Source organism: Apis dorsata, unplaced genomic scaffold, assembly GCF_000469605.1.
Source record: "Apis dorsata unplaced genomic scaffold, Apis dorsata 1.3 scaffold_112, whole genome shotgun sequence".
In the NCBI taxonomy this organism is placed as follows: domain Eukaryota; kingdom Metazoa; phylum Arthropoda; class Insecta; order Hymenoptera; family Apidae; genus Apis; species Apis dorsata.
This window is the reverse complement of record NW_006263407.1, coordinates 624,338-647,189: the sequence shown is the minus strand read 5'-3', so window position 1 is coordinate 647,189 and position 22,852 is coordinate 624,338. Positions and strand designations below refer to the sequence as shown.

Here is a 22,852-nt window from a genome sequence, read left to right as displayed (position 1 = left end):
ATATAATTACTGATTAAATAATCATTAATCATATTTTTCATTCAATATATCTTATATAAAAAAATATTTATTAAATATTTATTTAATTGGTAATTAGTTTTAAATATATTACGAAAACAAATTCATTTATAAAATAAATATAATAATTAAATATATAAAATTTTTATCTAAATAAGTAGAAACATTAAAAAATATTTCTGAATAATGTTTCTATGAAATATTTTTTAAAAAATCTATAATTTTTTAATTTTTTTTATGTTTAAATGTAAAAAATGTTATTTTTTTTAAATTGAAAATGAATTTATAATATATGACAATTGGATATTTAATATTTTTTAATGAAATAAAACAAAATAATATAATAATTTTTTAGAATTTACTTATTTATATACTGTGAAATTGTATCATATTAATATTAAAATGAAACAAATGATTAAAAATATTCAATAATTAATATTTTTCGATTTATAATTATAAACTATTGTAACTCGGACAATGCCGGCAAATGGCGGTCAAATCGGTACTGTAGGAATTGATAAAATACACAATTATACAGAATTACTACATATACGTTAACAAAGCAAATGTTTATCAATTGTTTAAAATAATAAACGATCCTATTTTTGATTTGATATATTCTATAAAAAAAAAGATTTTCACATTCAAATACTTACATTCCATTATCTGTCATAATGAAACAAATTTACATTATAAAATTTTATTATAAAATATTGTATATGTATAATATGTATATATTTATTAATATTTTAATTCTTTGTATTTAAAATAATATACATTTTATATATATTTAATATTTCAACAATTATAATAATTGTAACTATATAAATCGTATAAGAGCAATATCATTGAATTATGCACTTTTATAATTAAAATAATTGCAACGAACGATGTAAATATTATAAATGTATATTTTACATAAATAAGTACATCATTACCTTGACGTCATATAAACTGATAAAACCAATTATAGTTCTTTATGACATGTAATGAGTACATACTTACATATATAAAATTATACGTAAAAAAGCAATGGCAACAGCTGTATGTCAAATTATAAGCAAGTAACATATTTTTAATAAATACTAATGTCACGTATTAATGAAAAAATAAATTGTAATATATGATAATTTTGATTCTATTAAAACTTTAGAATAATTTGAATAACGATAGAATACTTAGGGAAAAAATTGGGCCACCGTTATATATGTATAAAAATTGAAAATACCTTTTCTTTCTTCAAATATCGCATATATATAATAGATCATAAATTTCTCTTCCAACTGCACTGAACTTCACTACTTCTTGTACAAATGTACCAGTATTTGGCAACAATTCAATAGATTCTAACATTCCCTCTTCTTTATTCTTCGTGAAAACTGATTTCCCAACTCCATTACATCTCCGCAGAGTAACTGTCTAACATACTATTTGTTGAAGTAACACGAACTGCCACATTTGTCCAATCAGACTTGTTCTTAACCCCCTCTATTTCTCAATAATGAACCAATCATCAATCAGAGTTAAAAAAGCGGTATATTCGGAAACTCTTAATTTTCTATTATAATTATATCTTTTTAATTATTTATAAATCTATTAAACCTATTATTTATATCACGTATTACATAAATGATAAGTTATTACTAATTTTAGTTGTATAATATTATAATAATAATATATTATATTGAATATCGAAATAATTAAAAAATTTATTTAATTAAATTATTTTAGAAAATTTAAATTTTTTAAATTTTTAGAAAATTAAATTGTGATATAAATAAGCTATGCATTTTGAATTAATTATAACAATTTTAAAAATTTTATATATTAGAAATATAATGAAAAAAAATTTAAATATTTTGATTTAATTAATAGATTATGAATTGAAATCTGATCTCTCTGTTACTCATTTATAACGTATTTATGTTTCAAATTACTTGAAATATAATACGTTTATTCTATTTAGAAACAATTCTAGATAAACTTTTAATAATATAATTTTCACATTCATGAATTTAATATTTATAGAAAATTTATAAAAATTTTAATATTTGTAGAAAAAATATTTCTACAATAATAAAATATAACAAAATATAAATATAGAAAAAATATATACAATAAATATTAGCAAATTACAATAATATTAGCAAATTTTTTACAAACTATTAAAATTAATTTAAATAAAAAATAAAATTCAATTAAAACAAAATAAAAAGATTTCGCGCATTTGAAACACACAATAAATATAAATATTTTATGACATTTTCTAATATTAAAACTAAATTTTAAATTAAAAATAAATTTTAAAAATAAATTTTAAATTATAATAATTATAATAATTTTTTAATTAATAATTTATAAACACATTTACTTTAATAATATTTCTTTATAGAAAATAGAAAGATATACATATATCAATCAATGCAGTATTGTTTATATATAAAAAAATAAATACAATTTCAAATTTTTTGACAAATAAGAATATATATATGTAATATTATATAATATATTATATAATAATTATATAATAATATATATATTTATAAAAGTTTTAAGCATTTTTAGACAAATATAAATCAAAAGATTCTTTACAATGCATTTAAAAGAAAGCGTGCTATACGGAAAATTCTATAAATTTTCACAAAAACAGATTAATTCTTGAAATAAAACATGTCCTTTATTTTTTATAACGTTGACCTGAAATTGGAGAAAGGATACTTTCTCCGTTGTTTGTTCTTTATAATACATAGTAAAAGTCAATAGCTTTAAGAAGTTATTGAAAAACTTTGATTCAATCCTTAAAAAATAATTAAAAATTTAAGATTTTTACATATCATCATTCAATTCAATGATATAGAATGATTATTTATAGCAAGAATATATTAAGAATTAATGTGTAATGATAAAATTTTCAAAAAAATTTGTATTTACAAAAGAATTATTATATTATATTTCTATATTATTACATAATTTTATATATAATATACAGTTTTAGCATATTTTTAAAAATAACAAAAACATTAAAATAGACAAAAAACAATAAAATAGTAAACACTTATTAAATAATGATCGATTTTATATAAAATGTGAAAGATTTAAAATCAAATCAATCTTATACAGAGCTTACATTTTCTTATAATTATTATAATTTTTTGATAATTTTTAGAATATCGATTTTAATGGTTTTGAAATATGTTATCAAGATCAAATTTAATTTAATAAACATACTAAAATAAAAACTACAAATTTAAAAGTATTATAAATAAATATCTTGACTATAAAAAAATTATTAACAATCAGATATTATATTAAATTTTATCAGAAAAATCAAATAAAATTTAAAAAATATAGATGGATATAAAAAAATATGAGTGTAGAAAAATATTGTTCATGTAAACGAATTATTTCAATTGATAATTAGATAATACAATAATAAAATATTGATTAATTAAATGAATATATAATATTTGAATATATAATATTTGAATATATATTTTTAAGAAGTTTAGTTCTTAAACGTAACATTTATTATAGTTCTAAATAGTAGTTAATACTATACTAAACAGTTCGTAATAAAAAATAGTTATATTATTTTTTGAGATATAATCAATTTTTTGGTTGTAAAAAATGTGGAATCTACGTATTATCTGAACACGTTTGACAATTAAATACTAATGTTTTTTGAATGGTAATAGAAATCTTTTCAATAATTTTTTTTTGCGATTAAATATCTGATGTATAAATGAAAAGAATTCAACTGACCGAAGATCAGCAATACGTCCTGACTTTTCAATTTTTAATAATTTTGTGATCATTCATAAAAAGAAACAGCTTGCTATTATAAATTGAATTTTTTTTAAAGACTATAAATAAAAATATATAAATTTCCATTTAAAAAAATTAATTTGATCTTAAAATCTTCTTATATTACTATTTCAATAATTAAATTATAATTTATAACATATAATATATCTTTCTATATCTTTTATAAAAACATTTTGAAATTTATTTTGAAGAAACATCACATAATTTTTTTTTTAATAATAATATACATATGTATAATATTTCAATACAGAGTAATTTGTAATCTATAGTATAAAAAAGTTTATGGCTTAAAATAAAACATAATGAAGCTTCGTTTTTTAAGAATATCAAATTTGATCAATTTATCGATTATCTTCCTCTTTATCTATATTAATAAGCTTGAAATATGTTATAATATTTAATTCAATTTTTTTCTTTACATATACTTAGTAATTTTCAAATTAATTTAGTTATTTTCAGAAAATTTTTGGTATTATACTGAATATATTGAATTTTGTTTGTATACGTATATCCATGACAATATGTATATATATATCAGCCATTTAAAACAAACTATATGCATATATAATAATATAACGAGTGAGTTTATTCAAGATCTATTTCCTTATAGATTTAAAATCTATTTATATTAAAAATATATTCAGGATATTAATATATTTTGTGGAACAATAAAATAAGATAATAAGATTATAAAAAAAAAACAAAAATTGTTAAACGAAAATTGATTGATTATTAAATTGTCATTTATTTATTAAATTATAAGCAATTAAAATTTAGATGAAATGAAATTATATTAGAATGAAATTTTTATCATATTACTTGTTCTGTTTTCATTTCTGTTTAATCTAATTTAAATTATTTATAATTTAAATTATTTATAATTTAATAAATAAATCAATATCAATATTTTTATATATTAATTTTTTATATTTACTTTTTATATTTATTTCTAGAATATTATTATTTCTAGAATCAATCTTCCAAAGATAATCCACTTATATATTATTAATATATTAATACTCTGTATATATATAAGTAAAAACATATACAGAAAAATTAGCTTCGAAAATTGTAATTTCGGTCGTTCAGAGATCATTTTATATTTTATTTTCGCATTCCATAGATCCAAAGAATCCATGGAATGCTCAAGCTCGTTGAATGAATGAATACTAAACGTGCTGATATTTGTTCACCCGTTATATCGTGTTTATATCAACAATTGAAACTTGTGATCACAATTGTTACGCATATTAAATACATATAGATAGAATTCAATAATAATAATACTAAATGTTTTTTGTAAATAATTCAAAAACTAAGACCAATTGTCAATTATATAAAAAAAATTATTCAAAATGATATCTTTTACAACATATTTCTATTATTATTAAAATAATAAGCTTATTGATAATTCATCCAAATTTAAAAATAAGATGAACTTGCAATTCATTTACAATATTTCTCAAAATATTTTTAAACATAAAAATTACCGTTTTCTTTTTTTTTCTTATAAATTATTAATAAATATTGTCCATCTACTATATTCATAAATTATTATACATGAATATACATATATTCATAAATTAGGTAAGAAAACAGAAAAATTTAGCAGCGCTATATCACAAATAAATACTTAAATTTATTAATACAAATACAAAACGTAGTAAGAGATTTGTGGGATCACAAACAAAAAAGAATAATATCGCGCGAAACGAAGACGTTTCTTCACTTTTTCATCCCCCTCAAATTTCAAGTCAATTGGTGATCGATTGAACTCTAAAATATATTTATATATATTTTTATATTATATTTTATATTTCGTATATATTTTTATTTAATACATATACAAAAGCATAAAGCAGATAAAAATATATAAAAAATATATTAAATTTCTTAATATATGTACACATATCTTATGTACGTATTCAGAAGATATCTGTTGTTCGTAATAAAATAGAACAGAAGATGACTTTCTTATAAAAAGATAATCAAAAATAAAAAAATAAAATTTTTTCATTTCAAATGTCGTTTAACTAATTTCCAATTGAATAATAATAATATAATAATAATAATAAATAAGTTATTTATAGATAATTACTTTATATGTAAAAATAAAGTAAAATCGTTTAAATTTTTTTATGAGAAAATTGAGATTAAACATATATAGTCGTATAATCGAATTTTAAAATTCCATTTTTTCGAAAACTAATTTTTAAGTGAATTAATTAATTCATAATTAGTATATATGAGTGAACTATTAATAGAAATTTATTCTTTATATAAAAATAAGTAATAAATATGAAATAAAATTTTTTCAAGATTAGTTTTCGAAGAAATTAAATTTAAAAATTCATCATGTACATAAATATTTTACTGCTCAATTTCAATTTTTTTAAATTATAACTTGAAAAAAAATTTTATTCTATATTTATTACTTATTTAAAGTTTTCACATGTAAAATAATCTATTAATAATTTCTTTGTATTCCGGAATTAGTTATATTTCATTTTATTCATCATATTTATTTAACATATTTTTTTTTTCATATAAGTTCATTTTTCCTATTATATTTTCATTCTATACAAAGTGCTAATACAATTGCATATTTGAAAAATCAATTCGAGATCAAAACAAATATAAAAATTATACAAAAATATCAATTAAGATTTATTTATTAAATTATAAGCAATTTAAGTCAAATATAAACAATATTCTCAGAGATAGATTTGTTTCAATTTGTTTCCGTTTTGTTTTATCTAACGCAAACTTAAATTACTTAATAAATAAACCTTAACTGACACTTTTGTATATATCAACTTTTGTGTTTTAGTCTTTAGAAATGACCTTTCAAAGGTGATTCATAAATATATCAACACCTTGTATAGTAATTATTTTTAAAAATTGTACTAATAAAAATATATTTATAAATAATCTAATAAATAATAATTTATAAATAAAATTATTTCAATATTTTCTTTATATTTATTAATTTATATAAAATAGATTTTATAGAAATTTTATTTAATATATCTAAATACATAGTTATATATCAAAATATTTTATATTTAATAATAAAATAATGGAACTTATAAATTATTTAATAATTGATATCAATTTGCTACAAAAAGAAAAGAGCATAAAATATATATATTTTAATGCTAATAAATAAATGTTAAATTACAAATCAAACATTTCAAATAATTTATTTTCTTTTATTACATTTTTCTTTGTATTACATGAAAGTAATGATACAAATGTCTTAACAGTAATTAAAAAAAAAAAAACATTTAAATCAAAATAAGGATTAGGTAAAGAATAAACTCATTTGATACTTTTAAAGGAAAATTTATTATCATAAAACTTGATGAAAAACCCTTTCATGATCAATTATTAGTTTTGAATAACAATTTGTTCCTGTCATTCTTGCATGTAATAATCGCTTAAGCCACCATAAAGCTTCAGAAGAAATTTATTTAAACCAAAGATAATCGCAGAATGAGGAAGAAAACTGAACATTGTTACGAACAATTAAGGAAGAATAAAATAATACCTTAATTAATGTTTATTCTTTTTTAGAAGCCACAGCCTGTTTGGCCTGATGAGCTTGCAATACAGCTACGGCCTCTTCAACCTTGGCTTTCAGCGATTCATTATGCTCCAACATGTGTAGAAGTTCTGAATTGTCGATTTCCAACAACATTCCTGTAATCTTTCCAGTAAGTTGTGGATACATACATTGAATCAATGGGAAAAGACGTTCTCCCAACATTTGTTTCTGCTCTTGTGGTGGAGCAGCTGCCAACATTGAGGCAGTTAGTGGTTCTTGGCCTTGAATATGAACAGCTTGCTGAACAGGAGTAGGAGCAGGGATTGCCATTGCTTGTGGTGGATTACGCATGTTTGAAGTGTATTTATAATTTGACGGACGGCTTTGAGCTGAAACTCCCACTGCTGGACCAGCCATGGAACGATTTTGCATATTTGCACCACCAACCGCTTGTTGACCTAAATTAAAATTATAAATTACATAAATTAGAAAAATTATAAAAATTCTTATCTATAAAATTTAAATATAAAAAAATTGCATAAAAGTTCAATATTTATTACCTGTGATAGGTCTGGCAGATAAAGTATTTCGCATAGTACCAGCTTGTGCAGTGGGAGCACGTGGTGCAGCTCTAAATGGACCTTGCATTGTAGCAAAACCAGAACTTCCAGTTTGTGCATTGGGTCGTACTTGATTAGGCTGCGCTGGCCAACGTGGAGTTGTACGAATTTGGGCCATCTGTGCAGGTCCATAAAATCTTTGTGGTTGAGGAATAGTGGGAACAAAATAATTTCCAGCACCGCCAGGCTGGAAAATTTGACCCATTTGTTGCATTCGCATATTTGCTAAACGTTGCATATATTGGGAAGCAAGATGTGCTTTGCGATCTTCTTTACGCTGAGCCAGAGCAACATATAATGGTTTAGTAACTATTATGCGACCGTTCATCTCTGTTACAGCTTTAGTAGCTTCTTCAGGAGCGGAAAAACAGACAAATCCAAAGCCTTTGCTGCGTCCTTCTTCCATCATAACTTTAGCAGAGGTAATTGTTCCAAATGGTGCAAATTCTTTGCGTAACCGCTCGTCATCTATACTATCATCCAAGTTCTTTACATATAAATTTACACCTTGATAACGATTTAAACGTTCTAATTTTAATTGTTCGAACTTTCTCTTAAGTTCTTGTTGACGTTCTGCTTTCTTTTGCGCCCGTCCAACATACATACACTTTCCTTCAGCAACCTCTTTTCCATTTAATTCAAGTACTGCTTGTTCAGCAGCGTCAGGATCTTCAAAAGCAACAAAACCAAAACCTCGAGATTTCCCGTCATCTTTAATCATTACTTTATGACTGGTGATGGTCCCATATTTTTCAAACATTTCTTTAAGTTTATCATCCGTCATATCTTCTCCAAAATTCTTTACATAAACATTAGTGAAAAGCTTAGCTTTTTCTCCCAATTCCTTCTCGCGTTCTTTACGAGGTATAAATTTGCCAACATATACCTTTTTTCCATTTAGTAACATGCCATTAACTCTATCAATAGATTTATTTGCTGCTTCTTCAGTTTCAAAATGAACAAAACCATAACCTTTAGAAACACCAGATTCATCTTGAGCTACTTTGCAACTAAGTATGTTACCAAATGCAGAGAACGTATCATACATTGCTTTATTGTCTATGTTTTTATCTAAATTTTTTATAAATACATTTCCAACACCAGATTTTCGAAGAGAAGGATCACGTTGAGACCACATGATACGAATAGGCCGCCCCTTTATCATATCAAAGTTCATGGTATCAAGAGCACGTTCCGCTACAACAAAAAAAGAAATGCAAACAATTATATTATTATATTATTATAATTTAAAAAAATATAATTTTCGTAAATATTTCTATTAAATTTAATTATTTTTTCTTAGTTTATTTAGTATATAATATATATCATTATTTTAAAAAATATATTCAATATAAATTATAGATTTCAAAATATTTCCAATTATCTTATATATATTCTAAATGATTCATAAATAAAGTTACATTACATGAATAATAATTTGAAAAATATATCAATAATGTGAACATATTGAAGAACTAAAATACGTCGATAGAATCATGTGGTATTTTCCTTTTTTCTTTTTATTTTTTATTCAAGTTATAATTGTATATGTATACAATGAATATGTTGTATATTAAAATTTTTTACTTTTTAGAATATAACAAATTCATATCAAGCTGTTCGATATCACCTGGAAAATGAAAAAGAAAGTAATAAAAAAATAAGGCATGACTCAACCAACCGTCAATTGCTATCTACTTTGTTCGAAATAGGTTTCAATATGGTGGTATCGTATGATCCGAAACACGTGTCAAGCACGGACAAATGATGTAACAAACAGTAATTTTTTTTTAATCTAAAATATCTGACTCAAAAAGAAATAATGAAATATAGAATCATTATACTCACCATCAGCCGGTTGCTGGAAGTTAACATAAGCATACCCGAGCGAACGTCGGGTAATCATATCACGACAGACGCGTATCGAGAGTACAGGCCCAGCTGATGAAAACTTCTCGAAAAGCATCGCCTCGGTGATATCACTATGCAAGTCACCCACATAAAGTGAGGCCATAGGGTAATTCGGAGCTCCCGGATTCATTGTAATAAGTTCAAAATTCTCTGGTTTTTGGTTTCTCTCGTTCCTTCAATATGGCTTGCGCTCTTCCGACCACGTTGCTCTTTGTAACACAATGATTACTATTTTTTTCCACACTTTACTTACGTTTCGCGGTTTTCAGCTACGGTTTTTCGATTTTTTTGTTTATATTTTTATAATTTTTATATTTTTTTTGGTTTTTTTTTTTATAGAAGAGTTATTTCACGAATGGAGGTGGGTTGTGTGACCTATTTTGTGGAAAAAGGAGACACAACCACACGTGAACACAACTCTACTCTTAATGAGGAAGAGGCATTGAAAGTAGTTCCCTCCGTGCTTATATACTAACCACTGTACACACTACACGCCAGAAAAGTAGTTCCTTTTATAAATTACAGCGCCATCTATTTAAATCTAGGGTACTTTAAATAGTTCTATATAATAAAATATGCATTTTATTTTGATAAATCAGTTATAATATAATACAATTTTTAGTACAGAAATATCAATTTTGTAAATATTTTTAAATATATTAAATATTTCTCATTTTATTTTAAATATAAAATCTGAATAGTGATAAATAAATATCGCACTTTATATAGTTTATAATTATACGTTTATTTAATTATAAGAAATTTATAATAATAATTTATTATAATAATAATTTCTTTAAAACATTATAATTTATATAACTGCAAAAATATAAAATAATTTATGAATTACATTAAAACTAGCTATTATATATCATATTAGGGATTTATTAAGATAACGTAGGTATTGGTGCAGTAAGATATCTTAAACTTTATTAAGTCAAAGGTAGAAAAAGTACCAAAAGTAGTATTTTCGAACAAGTACGAGTAATTTAATTACATAAAGAACGTAGAATGACAACTTACTTAATAAATTATTTATTACGTAAATTTCGTAAGTAAATTTTTAATTTATAAAATTCCATAAATAATATTCTTATATAATCATATATATTATATGTAATATGTTATAACATATATATGAATATATATATATATTAAATATTGTATTTTTATAGCAAATTTACAAAAATGGGCATATGAAGCTGCAGGATTTAATCAATATGGTATAAAATATTTATATGTATTAATATAATAATTATTATATGTTCTCAAATTCAAATTTCATTATTCTATGATATAAAGTACAATATATTTTAAACATAAATTTAGTAAATCTTACTTTCAATATTCTAATTCTTATAATTTTATATAAATTTAAAGGTTTACATCGAGATGATATTCTTCATGAAACTGAAGAAGTACGAGAAGCATTAAAGCGAGTACCACCTCATATAGTAGAAGAACGTGATTTTCGAATTATTAGAGCTATGCAATTAGATTGTCAAAAAAAAATTTTACCAAAAGAACAGTGGACTAAATTTGAAGATGTAATTTAATACAAATTATTTAGAATTTAATTTTTATATACTTTTATATGATTCTTTACATTTAATTTTAATACATTTATTTTTTAATTTAAAATATTAATATCTAATTTTTATTATTAAATAGGATATTCTTTATCTAACACCCATTATAGAGGAAATTAGAAAGGAACGTGAAGAAAAAGAAAGATGGAACGCAGAATAATATAATAATATAATAACATAATAGTGAATGTCACATTCATTTTACATTTAAATTGTAAGTTCAAAATGTAGTAATTTGTATATATAAAATATAAATATTAAATAAATTAATTTGTTCAATTAACTTCTATTATTTCAAATACAATAGTTATAATATAAAAAAAATATATTTGAATTAAAATAATTATAATCACAAAAAATAATTTAACATAATTGAATAATTTTTTATAAACATTATATGTTAAATTATTAATAAATATTAAAAACTAAATAAATTATTGTGCATTTATTTATGTTTATTATATGTATATTGTATACATTACAATTTATTTTATATTTCTTTAATTATCTTTTATTTGCATTAAATATATCTTTTATTATATCATAAATATCAATTATTTAAGTTATATAATTATTAATAATAATATAATTATATAATTAGTTATATAATTGTTAATAATGTTTAATTGTGATTAATATTTTGAAATTTGGATATTTTTATTCCCAATAATATGTATAGAAAAAAATGATTATTAATAATTATGTTTATATCAATTGATACATTTAACATCTTTTATACAATGATTCATTCATTATTCTTTTTAAATTTGCTTTGTACAGTTAATGCGTAATACACTGTTAATAAACGCAATAATAATAAATATAAATCCTTATAATTCCAGAATATAAAGATAGAATCAATTGTTCATCATTTATATATAAAAGATTTGATGTAATAAATAATTTTTGCGATTATTTATAAGAGTTTCGCGGGCAAATGGCGGATCAATATTTCACCCCCACGCGGATCTGAGCGGCATCCCCAATTACCAAAGATTTATACAAAGTAATTTGAGTTTTGTGAGTAAAAAATATATTTTAATTTTTTCCTTTTTTTCTTAATAAATTTAAATATTTTTTTTATATTTTTTGAGCATATAATATATATTGAGTTTTTAAAAGGAAAGTTTTAAAATGCCTAAAAGCCTACATGGAAGATCGTATAAAGAATGAAACAAATAGTGATAATTGAGAAATACAACATAAAATATTGTTGTATATAATAAAAAAGTTAAAACTTTAATTATTCTAAACAATTATTTTTTTTTTATTCATACATTTTATAAAAATAATACATTGTCTTCAAATTTTGCTTGTACTCGTATCTATATCTCTTTTGTAACGGATTGAATTTTCATTTTCAATCGTACGTATAAGAAGAAAAAGAATAATGTTCGTTTAAGTTAATTTTATTAGAATTGTGTATTTTAATCGAAATATCAAGTGTTACTACGCGAAAGGAGAAAAGATAACAACATCACCCTTTCGAAATCAAACGTGAGAAAATTGATAAATTATTTTAGCATAACACTTAAATTTTCTTTATGGATATTGAAATACTTCGTTGTTTAGACATCATTTTAATATAATTATAATGTGTATACGAAGGTAATTAAATATCAAAAAAATATTTGCATTATTCTTAAGAATTTTTATATTTTATATGGCGAATTTAAAGAATCCATATATATTGCATCAAATATTTGGTTAATTGCAGATGCCGGAAAAACAGCAATCAGTGTACTTTCAAAGAAGAAAATCGTTGATATTGAATTTTCATAAAATTGATTATAATATTTTATATTTAATACAAAATAAAACATTTAGCAAGTTTACACAATAACTTGATGCTATTAAGCATTCTAATTATATGTTATTGTATGAAAAAAACAATGCTACATATATCAGGTGCTGCGCCAAAATACTACCTCTGCTGTGTGTACAAAGTTATAAAATTGATTGTTTTAGAAGTAAAATAAAAATATTAGACATATATATGTAAAAATATATATATATATACATCTAATATATACATATATAAAAATTTAAATATAAATGGAGAAATATATTCTGATTTATAAGTATTTATATATGACTATATAGCAAATGAAACTAGAAATTCTTCCCTAATCTATGTTCTCTGATTTGATAATTATAATCTACAAACAATATGACAAGAGAACACTTTATAATGATATTACTCTACTGACAAATGTATAAAAATAAAAAAAAAATCTATATATTAATAGCTCAAAGAAAATAGTTATTAGGTAAATAAAAATGAGCATACCATATGATGAAAACTTGGTATGGATAGTAGTGGTTGGATTCTTAGTGGCCTTTATTTTGGCATTTGGAATCGGAGCAAATGATGTCGCAAATAGTTTTGGAACAAGTGTTGGTGCAGGAGTACTTACGATATTTCAAGCTTGTATTTTAGCAACTATCTTTGAAATTGCTGGGGCTGTACTCATTGGCTATAAGGTATTTTAAAAATTTATATATTTTATAAACTTTATTTCATAATATATATTATAATATTATTCAAGATATATCAATTGATACTTGCTTTAGGTTTCTGATACTATGAGGAAAGGCATATTAGATGTGACATTATATGAAGGCCAAGAAAAAGAATTAATGGTAGGAGCATTATCTAGTTTAGCTGGATCTGGTATCTGGTTAATACTAGCAACTGCTTTGCGATTACCTATTTCTGGAACACATTCCATTGTTGGTGCTACAGTTGGTTTTTCACTTGTCTGTAAAGGTACTGCAGGGGTTAGTAAAATTACTGTATTAATTTTAAAATAAATAAAGAATATTTCATAATAAGTATGTTTATAGGTCAAATGGATAGCTCTTGCAAATATAGCAGCTTCTTGGTTTGCAAGTCCTGTACTTAGTGGAATTGTATCAGGTGCTATATTTTGGGTTCTAAGAAAATCAGTATTTGAATCTAATAAACCTTTAGAACAAGGTCTTTATATTCTCCCATTAGCATATGGACTCACTGTTGCTATTAATATTATGTCAGTAGTACATGATGGACCTAAACGTAAATAAATTTTATATTTGTATTTTAATAAATTAACATTATTTATTTAAATCAAATATTATTTTATTTTTATCTGTTTCAGTTTTGATGTTAGATCAAGTGCCATGGTGGGGTAGTTTACTTGCTGCATTAGGTTTTGGTTCATTTTCAGCTATCATTGTTTATTTATTTGTTGTACCATGGCAAAGAAAAACAATATTACTTTCATTAAGTAGCAACGAAAAAACAACAACTAAATTTGGTACCTGTGATAAAAAAGAAACAACAGCATTATCTGTTATTTCTGAAGCCCCATGTAGTAGTAGTAGTAATGGTAATGCAAAAGAAGTAGCGCCAAAATTACGAGGCAATAGCAGTGCAAGTCCTCTCTTAATGGTAGCAGGATCAGATACTGAGGGTGCTCAAATTGAAACTGAAAAGAAAAACGAAGAACCACCAGAAATATCTAAACTTTTTGCATTTTTGCAAGTATTAACTGCAGCATTTGGCAGTTTTGCTCATGGTGGTAATGATGTCAGCAATGCAATTGGTCCACTTATTGCACTTTGGGCTGTATATGCAGAAGGATCAGCTAGACAAGAAGCAGAAACTCCATTGCTTATATTACTTTATGGTGGTTTAGGCATATCAACTGGTCTTTGGGTGTGGGGACGCAGGGTGATACAAACTTTAGGACAAGATTTAGCACGTATTACACCAACTACTGGATTTACTATAGAGGTCATATATATTTTATAATTATAATAATAAAACAAAATAATATTTATTTTGATTAATTATTATTAATTACACATGAATTATAGCTAGGAGCAGCAGTAACAGTTTTGTTGGCAAGTAAGGCTGGTTTACCTGTGTCAACAACTCATTGCAAAGTCGGATCTGTTGTCTGTGTAGGATGGGCTTCACATGGTGGTGAGGGAGTTTCATGGAAATTATTTCGTAATATTGCATTTGCATGGTTAATTACTGTACCAGTGGCTGGCTGCTTGTCTGCAGGATGTATGGCTATTTTTAAGGAAATAATTAGTTTGTGACTCTTCATTATCAGAACAACTAATCCATTTTAGTGAAAACCATCCAATGCTACTGTTGTCAATAATTTATGCAAAAATAAACGATCAAATATAATTTGACTTAGTTATTCTTTATCTATAGTTATATTAAATATTTTATTATATACTTTTATAACAAAAAGTTACATGAAATAAAAATTAAAGTTGTTACATCAATATCAATTAGTGTTGTTATAGAAACCAAATCAAATTAGTAACTATACAATTTAATATTCTATAAAATTGTCTTTTGATACATATTTTATTAAACATTTTTGATATGGAAAACCTACCACTTTTACCAGGTTATAGATTTCAAGATCCAAGCGTAAGTCAGCAAAATACTTATAAATTAATTATTATAATTATTATATTAGAATGAAATTTAAGTGAAAACATATCTTTTTAAAGATCAAAGATTATAGATTATTACAAAAATTTCATTTTTTAAATGGTTATCGTGTAGTACGTGATAGAAACGCTGGAATTGGAGGAAGACCAATAGATGTTGCATCTAGTGCATATGTAAAAGAAGAAGATTCTGCACAGTAAGATAAATAAATATAAATGCAAAAATATAACTTTCATTTTTATAAAATTTAATCTTTAAAATATTTTTTAAATTTAATGTAAGTTTTAAACTTCCTTAATTAATAATATTAATTAATATTTAGTTATGATCCATCATTAACATATGGTCGCGTAAAACAATATGCATATGGACAATTTATTCCACATTATGTGCATTTTGCACAAAAATGTCTTTGCTTTAAAGCATTTTTTCGCCAAGGCGTATTTAACTCTCCAGACGAACATTTCCGTATACGTCATGTTAATATATTATATTATTTGGAAGATGATACTTTATGTATTATTGAACCGACAGTTAATAATGCTGGCTTTCAGCAAGGAAAACTTGTTAGACGCAATAAAATTGTAAAAAATGTAAATGGCGATACATTTCATTGGAAAGATTTTAATATTGGAATTGATATATGTAAGTTTAATAAATATCTTTACATGATGATATGTGCTTCCCACAAATATTGTTTATTAAAAAACAATAAAGACTCCCAAATTTTATTCAATTTATCTTATTAACTAAATAACAATATATTCATATTTGTTCTTTACAGATTTTTATATATTAACTGTTTATAATTAATTAATTTTTATTATTTGCAGGTATTTATGGTGTAGTTTATCACATTACTGATTGTGACTTATTTACTAGAGAATTTTTAAATAGTCAAGGAATAGACGTTGGAGATAAGGAAGAATCTCCTATAGATCCTTATATAGAATTAAGAAAAGATAAACAGAAAATATCAACATGTATTACAAAAATTCCTGATGATGTTAGACGGCGGTTTTTAGAATATGATAAAATGGTATTATTGTTTATTGCAACCTGGAATAATGATGTTTATCATATTACATATTTCTTGACGGACGATACGATAGCTGTTCGTGAAATACAGAAACCCAATAGCGGAAAAGATCCTGTACCAATGTTATTAAAAAGAATGAAAGTACCAAAAGATTGGAAAAATTTACCATTGTCGTATCCAGCTATATATATGGAATACGGCGATCCAGAAATTACCGAATATTATACACCAAAAGATTTTTTAGTCAGTTTATAAATAATTTTAAAAATATCAATATTCTTTTAATTATTTTTTCTACTTATAATTTTTTTTATTGCAGATAGGAAATACGATTTTTATATTTAATCGACGATTTCTTTTACATGATTGTGATTCTTTCACACGGAAATATTATTCAGATATGTTAGGAATAATACAACCAGAAAAAATTCCTTTTTCAAGAGAAGATGATGTTACGATCTTACCGGAATTTAAATCACCACCGCATATAATTTTCGGTACACCTGAAGATACTTACGCTTCTTGTTTATCATTTATACCAGAACGTCCTAAAAAAGATGTTATTCGACAACTTGTTAATTTTCCTAAAAAACTACGTTATTCTATGCAAATGGATGTGATACATCCAGAAGACAAAAATCGCGATTTCATTTTAGAATATAGTTTAAGTAATGGTACAATACTCATACAAGAACTTGAAAAACGTAATTCAGGACGTCGCGAAGGTTGTTTTCTCAGAGCTACACTGGTTCCAAAACCGAAAACTGGAAGAGATGATCCAGAATATTATACTCCTCAAGATTTTTATATTGGTGCAAAAATTAATATTTTTAATCATTATTTCATCATAACTGGTACTGATCTCTTTGTATATCGTTATATTGAAACAAATCCTGAAAAGTTTCCACTAGAAGTACGAAATAGCATTCGTAATTATTTAGTCAAACAGAATTTACTTTTTGATGATATAAAAGTAGAGACCAAAAAAATTCAAGATAAGGAGGATATGAAACTACAATCGATAAAACCGGCTGAAGTTAGTATTAAAAGAGATATTGATATGGAAGAATGTGTAGAACATTTTGAAGCTCAAACTAAGTGTAAATATGAAGGAGAACATGGTGAATTAAGACCACGTACACCACCACCAGAAGAACTTTGCCCAAATTTAGCAACAAAACCTACACAATTATCTCAACAATGTCCAAATATATTTACCGAAAATAAAATAAAAAAGCGAATAACATGGGATGATGAGGTGGAACAATAATATTCCTGTCAATAATTACGTTCAACATAATATTTTTAACGAATCTGCATACATTAATTTATCGCAACTGAAGATTTTTTTTAATTCAAATTTTTTAAACTATATTAATAAAATACAAGATAGATATTAATAAAATACAAGATAATTATGAAAAATAAATATCGTATATATATATTACGTTGAATATAATTATTTATTATTTTTTATTATGTTTTGACTACAAAATCAAAACTAAATTGAATAAATCATATTTTTTAGAAAATTCATTTATACATGGTATAGTTCATGTGAATATTAAAATTCATAGTTCAATTCAACATTTAATCAAATACGATCATACAACGTAAATACTAGTAAATACTAAACAATATGATACATTATCAAATATACTATTTGTATGTCTGCATATTATAATGTAATAATAATATACAGATATGCAGTTTGTATACATATGCATATGATGCACATGTTTGTATGCATATGATTTATTAATAAAATAAAATATTATTAGTAAAATAAAAATAAAGTTTAGATAAATCTTTGGAATCTAAACAAAATTTTAAAATATTGAAAAAGAAATTATTTTTAATATTAAATTTAAATTTTTCATAAAATAATTTTTAGCAAATTATTTAATAAAATTTTTTAAATATTGCTTGACTGTAAAATACGAAAATTTAATATAGTTTAGTTTACATTTAATTATTTCTAGTTATTCAAATATTAATATCTATGAGTAACTTATTCCATTTTAAATAAACTGAAATAATTCAAAAACATTGGCTAAAAAATTTTAACATTGATACATTAATTTAATAAAATAATTTACTTCTGAAATAATAAAATGTATTTAGTTCTGAAATATTCACAATATAGAAATAAAAAAAATTTTTCTCGTACGTTATTCTCTTTTTTGTTACTAATTGTATTTGTTATTGTACTTGTTATTAATTGTATATGCAAAATTAATTATTTAAGTAATATTACGAAATTATAATAATATAATTCTTTTATAAATTTTGTACGATTTTTTGAAAAAATAAGATTAAATGAAAATTTTATATTACTATTTTATGATTACCTTGTATAAAATCTTATCATTTATAACATGCTTTTAATTTGCGCAATGAAATATAATTCTTATAAAATTTAAAAAACAAATTTCATTATTTTTCTGTTTTTTTTTATCATTTTCTACAAATTAATTTCTACGTATAATTATATGTAAATGTATACATAATTATTAATAAAGTAATCAAATCTAGAATAAAATTTATTATTTCATGTATTTTAGATTACTAAATCCATATTATTTAAGCAGTTTTTTATATTAATGTTTAATTTTCTATATATAATTTGTGAAAAATGGTTTAAATTTTTTTCTAATATTACTACTAAAGGATCTTTTTTCTAATGGGCATGAAAAAGTGTACATTTTTTTTTCAAATATACAAAAACACAAAATTTCTATTTCAATAAAAACAACTTGAATTTATAAAATAATGAAATCATGACAAAAATGTATCAAACATTAAAATAAAATAAAGTAACAGTCAATTTTAACAATAAGAATCTTATGAAATTTTCATAAAATAATACAATAATGATCATTATTGTATATGTTACTATTATAGAATAACTATAATATTTTTTTTGTCATATAATATTTTAGATCATTTTTGCAGTCCATGAATAATATAATGATATAATATAATATAATAGGTAATATATATATTATATATTAATATATTATATATATATTTATATACATTATATATATTCATTATATATAATATATATAATTAATATATGTAATATATATAATATAATATATATTTATAATAATATATATATTATATATATAATTTGCAATATAGAGATATAGAATATGCATAAAATAATCAGTTGACAATAATTTCTATTATTATCCAATGATCAAGCATAATTGTTACACATAAACTTAAAACGTCGTAATAAGCCCTTGCACCTTTATAACAAAGAAAGGTGAGCTCTTTCAGCCACAGGCACCAGGTTATATGTCCATCAAAGTTTAAAATGGTAATTGATTTAAATGACACTTGCTTATAATATTGTTCTCGCATAGATTTTTCATTATCAACAAAAGTTTAAGCATTTTACAAGGATTAGTCCACATATTACAGTTTTTTCTTCTGTTCCATATTTCTTTTTTTCTTTCATTTTTAATTTGTACGTTTAAGAAACACCTTTCGATGAATAGCACGCAACACCACACTGTATGCTTACAACTCAGCAAGGTTACCCAATATCCCTTGAAATTGAATTGCGTTCCTCTTCATAGTAGTTACGATTAGATAATATTCATGATGCCGACGCGACGCTAATTATCATACAAGTTGATTATTTAACAGAAGGAAATAGTCTCAATAATGAAAGTTTTGTCACAGGAATTAGAAGCCTTTTGTGTATCCAAGAAAGCAAAGATAAGTAGTAAGACGATAATTAGTCGTAGCGTGCTTTCTTTATGATGATTACTATTATGAACAGTATTATATTTTTGTTGTATCCATCGCTACTGGCGTGAACCTCCTCTGCCTCTACCACGACCACCATCTCGATCCTATAATGATAGAATATATTATTTATCCCCCCCCCCAAAAGAAGATACAAATTTTATGCTAATTAATTTGGAACTTTTAAAATATGTTGTTACTTACTTTGCGTTGATGATGTAAATGCGATTGATGAGAATGATGATCCCTTGATAAATCTGAATGTCCTCTATTTCTATGATTGGAAGAATGATGATGTTGTATAGCATTTGCTGGAGCTTTACGCTGATCTTCTTCTGCTTGTTTACGCTCATAATGTCCAAAATCATCAAAAATACTAGTTGAATGCCGATAAGTATGTAATATACGTAGCACTGTTACACCTTTTGCATGAGGGACTTCCTGTGCATCCCTTGAATTAGTCACTGGTTTATTCTCATTATTTTCTAGTCTAATGTGACGAAGTTGCACATTAGGAACATCTTTGACATAAATCCAACGTACACGAAATTGACCTTTCCATTTATCTTGAGACCATACAGAACTGTTGCTTTTATAATCAACAGGTGACACCATTTGTGCCATACCACAAAAGTGACCAGATCCATTAACAGAAAAGAATAAATATAAAGGTGCACCTTCACGACTGGCTTCTTTATATGCTTGATCCAATCTTTTATTACCATGTTCAGTACTACACCAAATCTCATATTTAATGGATCTATGAATATCATCTTCAGAATAAGACTTGATTACAAAAAACCTAGCTCCAGGAGCAGTTTCATCAAATTCTACAGGATTATAATCATTTTTTACTTTTAATTCATCTAAAACAGGATGTGACTGTGATTGTGTAATTTGCTGTTGTTGTGGCTGTAGTTGTTGCTGCTGTTGCTGTTGCTGTTGCTGTTGTTGTTGTTGTGGAGGCATATGAATCTGTGATTGTGGAGGTGATGGAGGTGTTGTAGGTTGTCTATTCCAACATGGTGGAGGAGGAGGAGGTCTTTGTCTCTGAGCCAATGGTGGAGGTGGTGGAATAGGAGGCTGTACTTGTGGTGGTGGAGGTGCTGTTGGAGGAGGTGCAGATGATTTACCTTCACCCCATGTTCCAATGTCCATATTATGTTTTCCTGGCACAATAGGTGGTGGTGGCATTCCAGCCTTTTTTTTCATTCCTTGAGAAGATGAAAGTGGAGGAACAGGCTTTGCAGGTTGACTTGCAACACTTGCCCATGTTATTTTTCTAGGTTCTTTTGTTTCTGACTTTATTGATTGATTTGATGAAGTTTGCTGATCTTGACGTGGAACTTCACCACTTCCTAGTGACAAACCTTGCACACTTTGTTCAATAGTCTTAATTTCTGCATTACTAGGTGTTGGATAATTTTCATTTCCACGTGGAGCCTGATAATAATCTTCATAGCGTGTTTTTCTTGGAGTGCCCCAAGCACTAAAATCACCATTTCCATGAAAGTAATTAAAAGCAGGTTGACCAAATGTACTAAAACCACCTCCTGCACTAGCAGAGAACATTCCATCCATGCCATATGCATCATGACCTATTTGACCTCCATAGCCAGAAAGAAATGCAACGGGATCTGTTCCATTTGACCAAGTACCATCCCCAGCACCAAATGTTTGATAAGGGAATGAAGTACCTGCATAATAAGGACTATATGGGTCACCAGTCCCAATTGGATAACTTGAATGATGTGTACTGTTGCCTCCTCTCCATGAATCAAATCCAGAATCTTCTCCACCAGCATGATCTGTCTGTGCCTGCTGCTGGTGTTCTTTAGGACCATTGCTCACTATCAGTATGAAATTTTATTTTATTAATATGTGACATGAATTCTTCTTGATAAAGTTATATAAAATTGATTTTTCAAAAACTTAAATAATTTTTAATTAAAATAATATTTTAATATATAATAACAATTTAGTTATTTTAATATATAATAATTAATATAATAAAACTATATATATTTAATAATTAAATATCATAAAGAACATATAATTTACATTTAATAAAATGTAATA

At 24.3% G+C, this 22,852-nt stretch overlaps 6 protein-coding genes across 7 annotated transcripts in view; 3 read left to right on the top strand and 3 right to left on the bottom strand.

The window, feature by feature from the left end:
- LOC102675639 (tudor domain-containing protein 7) overlaps positions 1 to 1,454 on the bottom strand; it is a 6,732-nt gene extending 5,278 nt beyond the window's left edge. The window contains exon 1 of the mRNA XM_031508904.1: positions 1,247 to 1,454. Coding sequence (XP_031364764.1) covers positions 1,247 to 1,270 — 24 coding nt within the window. The 5' untranslated portion in view covers positions 1,271 to 1,454. The remainder of the gene's footprint in view (positions 1 to 1,246) is intronic.
- Positions 1,455 to 7,030: 5,576 nt separating this feature from the next.
- LOC102674024 (polyadenylate-binding protein 1) lies at positions 7,031 to 10,402 on the bottom strand. Of its 2 annotated transcripts, none has more exons than XM_006612434.2 (3): positions 9,859 to 10,402; positions 7,951 to 9,207; positions 7,031 to 7,848 (listed from the first exon to the last, which is right to left on the bottom strand). In XM_006612434.2, exons 1-3 carry the CDS (start codon positions 10,049 to 10,051, stop codon positions 7,406 to 7,408), a joined length of 1,893 nt encoding a protein of 630 aa, XP_006612497.1. In that variant the 5' UTR covers positions 10,052 to 10,402; the 3' UTR covers positions 7,031 to 7,405. The 2 variants fall into 2 exon arrangements, with proteins under 2 accessions (XP_006612497.1, XP_031364763.1); XM_031508903.1 differs by lacking the exon at positions 9,859 to 10,402 and adding an exon at positions 9,432 to 9,456 and having other exon boundaries at positions 7,173 to 7,848.
- A 358-nt stretch (positions 10,403 to 10,760) lies between these two features.
- LOC102673895 (cytochrome b-c1 complex subunit 7-like) lies at positions 10,761 to 11,789 on the top strand. Its single transcript, XM_006612433.2, has 4 exons — positions 10,761 to 10,972; positions 11,097 to 11,144; positions 11,302 to 11,468; positions 11,593 to 11,789. Exons 1-4 carry the CDS (start codon positions 10,933 to 10,935, stop codon positions 11,668 to 11,670), a joined length of 333 nt encoding a protein of 110 aa, XP_006612496.1. The 5' UTR covers positions 10,761 to 10,932; the 3' UTR covers positions 11,671 to 11,789.
- Positions 11,790 to 12,389: 600 nt separating this feature from the next.
- LOC102673760 (sodium-dependent phosphate transporter 2) lies at positions 12,390 to 15,701 on the top strand. Its single transcript, XM_006612432.2, has 6 exons — positions 12,390 to 13,118; positions 13,228 to 13,994; positions 14,085 to 14,291; positions 14,358 to 14,568; positions 14,651 to 15,288; positions 15,372 to 15,701. The coding sequence occupies exons 2-6, from the start codon at positions 13,791 to 13,793 to the stop codon at positions 15,600 to 15,602; spliced, it is 1,491 nt and encodes a 496-aa protein (XP_006612495.1). The 5' UTR covers positions 12,390 to 13,118; positions 13,228 to 13,790; the 3' UTR covers positions 15,603 to 15,701.
- A 199-nt stretch (positions 15,702 to 15,900) lies between these two features.
- Positions 15,901 to 18,421, top strand: LOC102675497 (EF-hand domain-containing protein 1-like). Its single transcript, XM_031508913.1, has 5 exons — positions 15,901 to 15,948; positions 16,014 to 16,168; positions 16,295 to 16,617; positions 16,806 to 17,254; positions 17,331 to 18,421. Exons 1-5 carry the CDS (start codon positions 15,901 to 15,903, stop codon positions 18,279 to 18,281), a joined length of 1,926 nt encoding a protein of 641 aa, XP_031364773.1. The 3' UTR covers positions 18,282 to 18,421.
- Positions 18,422 to 20,179: 1,758 nt separating this feature from the next.
- LOC102673545 (YTH domain-containing family protein 1) overlaps positions 20,180 to 22,852 on the bottom strand; it is a 4,159-nt gene continuing 1,486 nt past the window's right edge. Inside the window, exons 3-4 of the mRNA XM_006612430.1 lie at positions 20,978 to 22,623; positions 20,180 to 20,880 (exon numbers count right to left, since the gene is read on the bottom strand). Coding sequence (XP_006612493.1) covers positions 20,833 to 20,880; positions 20,978 to 22,623 — 1,694 coding nt within the window. The 3' untranslated portion in view covers positions 20,180 to 20,832. The remainder of the gene's footprint in view (positions 20,881 to 20,977; positions 22,624 to 22,852) is intronic.

Excerpts from the sequence above, each read along its gene's own strand:
- LOC102674024 (XM_006612434.2), bottom strand. The coding sequence starts at position 10,051 with ATGAATCCGGGAGCTCCGAATTACCCTATGGCCTCACTTTATGTGGGT. Across the intron at positions 9,208-9,858 it reads CTTCCAGCAACCGGCTGATG|CGGAACGTGCTCTTGATACC; the intron begins GTGAGTATAATG and ends TTTTTGTTGTAG. Across the intron at positions 7,849-7,950 it reads ATCTGCCAGACCTATCACAG|GTCAACAAGCGGTTGGTGGT; the intron begins GTAATAAATATT and ends ATTTTAATTTAG.
- LOC102673895 (XM_006612433.2), top strand. The coding sequence starts at position 10,933 with ATGACAACTTACTTAATAAATTATTTATTACGTAAATTTC. Across the intron at positions 11,145-11,301 it reads TGCAGGATTTAATCAATATG|GTTTACATCGAGATGATATT; the intron begins GTATAAAATATT and ends ATAAATTTAAAG. Across the intron at positions 11,469-11,592 it reads AGTGGACTAAATTTGAAGAT|GATATTCTTTATCTAACACC; the intron begins GTAATTTAATAC and ends ATTATTAAATAG.
- LOC102673760 (XM_006612432.2), top strand. The coding sequence starts at position 13,791 with ATGAGCATACCATATGATGAAAACTTGGTATGGATAGTAGTGGTTGGA. Across the intron at positions 14,292-14,357 it reads TCTGTAAAGGTACTGCAGGG|GTCAAATGGATAGCTCTTGC; the intron begins GTTAGTAAAATT and ends GTATGTTTATAG. Across the intron at positions 15,289-15,371 it reads CTACTGGATTTACTATAGAG|CTAGGAGCAGCAGTAACAGT; the intron begins GTCATATATATT and ends CATGAATTATAG.
- LOC102675497 (XM_031508913.1), top strand. The coding sequence starts at position 15,901 with ATGGAAAACCTACCACTTTTACCAGGTTATAGATTTCAAGATCCAAGC. Across the intron at positions 15,949-16,013 it reads ATAGATTTCAAGATCCAAGC|AAACATATCTTTTTAAAGAT; the intron begins GTAAGTCAGCAA and ends AAATTTAAGTGA. Across the intron at positions 17,255-17,330 it reads ATACACCAAAAGATTTTTTA|ATAGGAAATACGATTTTTAT; the intron begins GTCAGTTTATAA and ends TTTTTATTGCAG.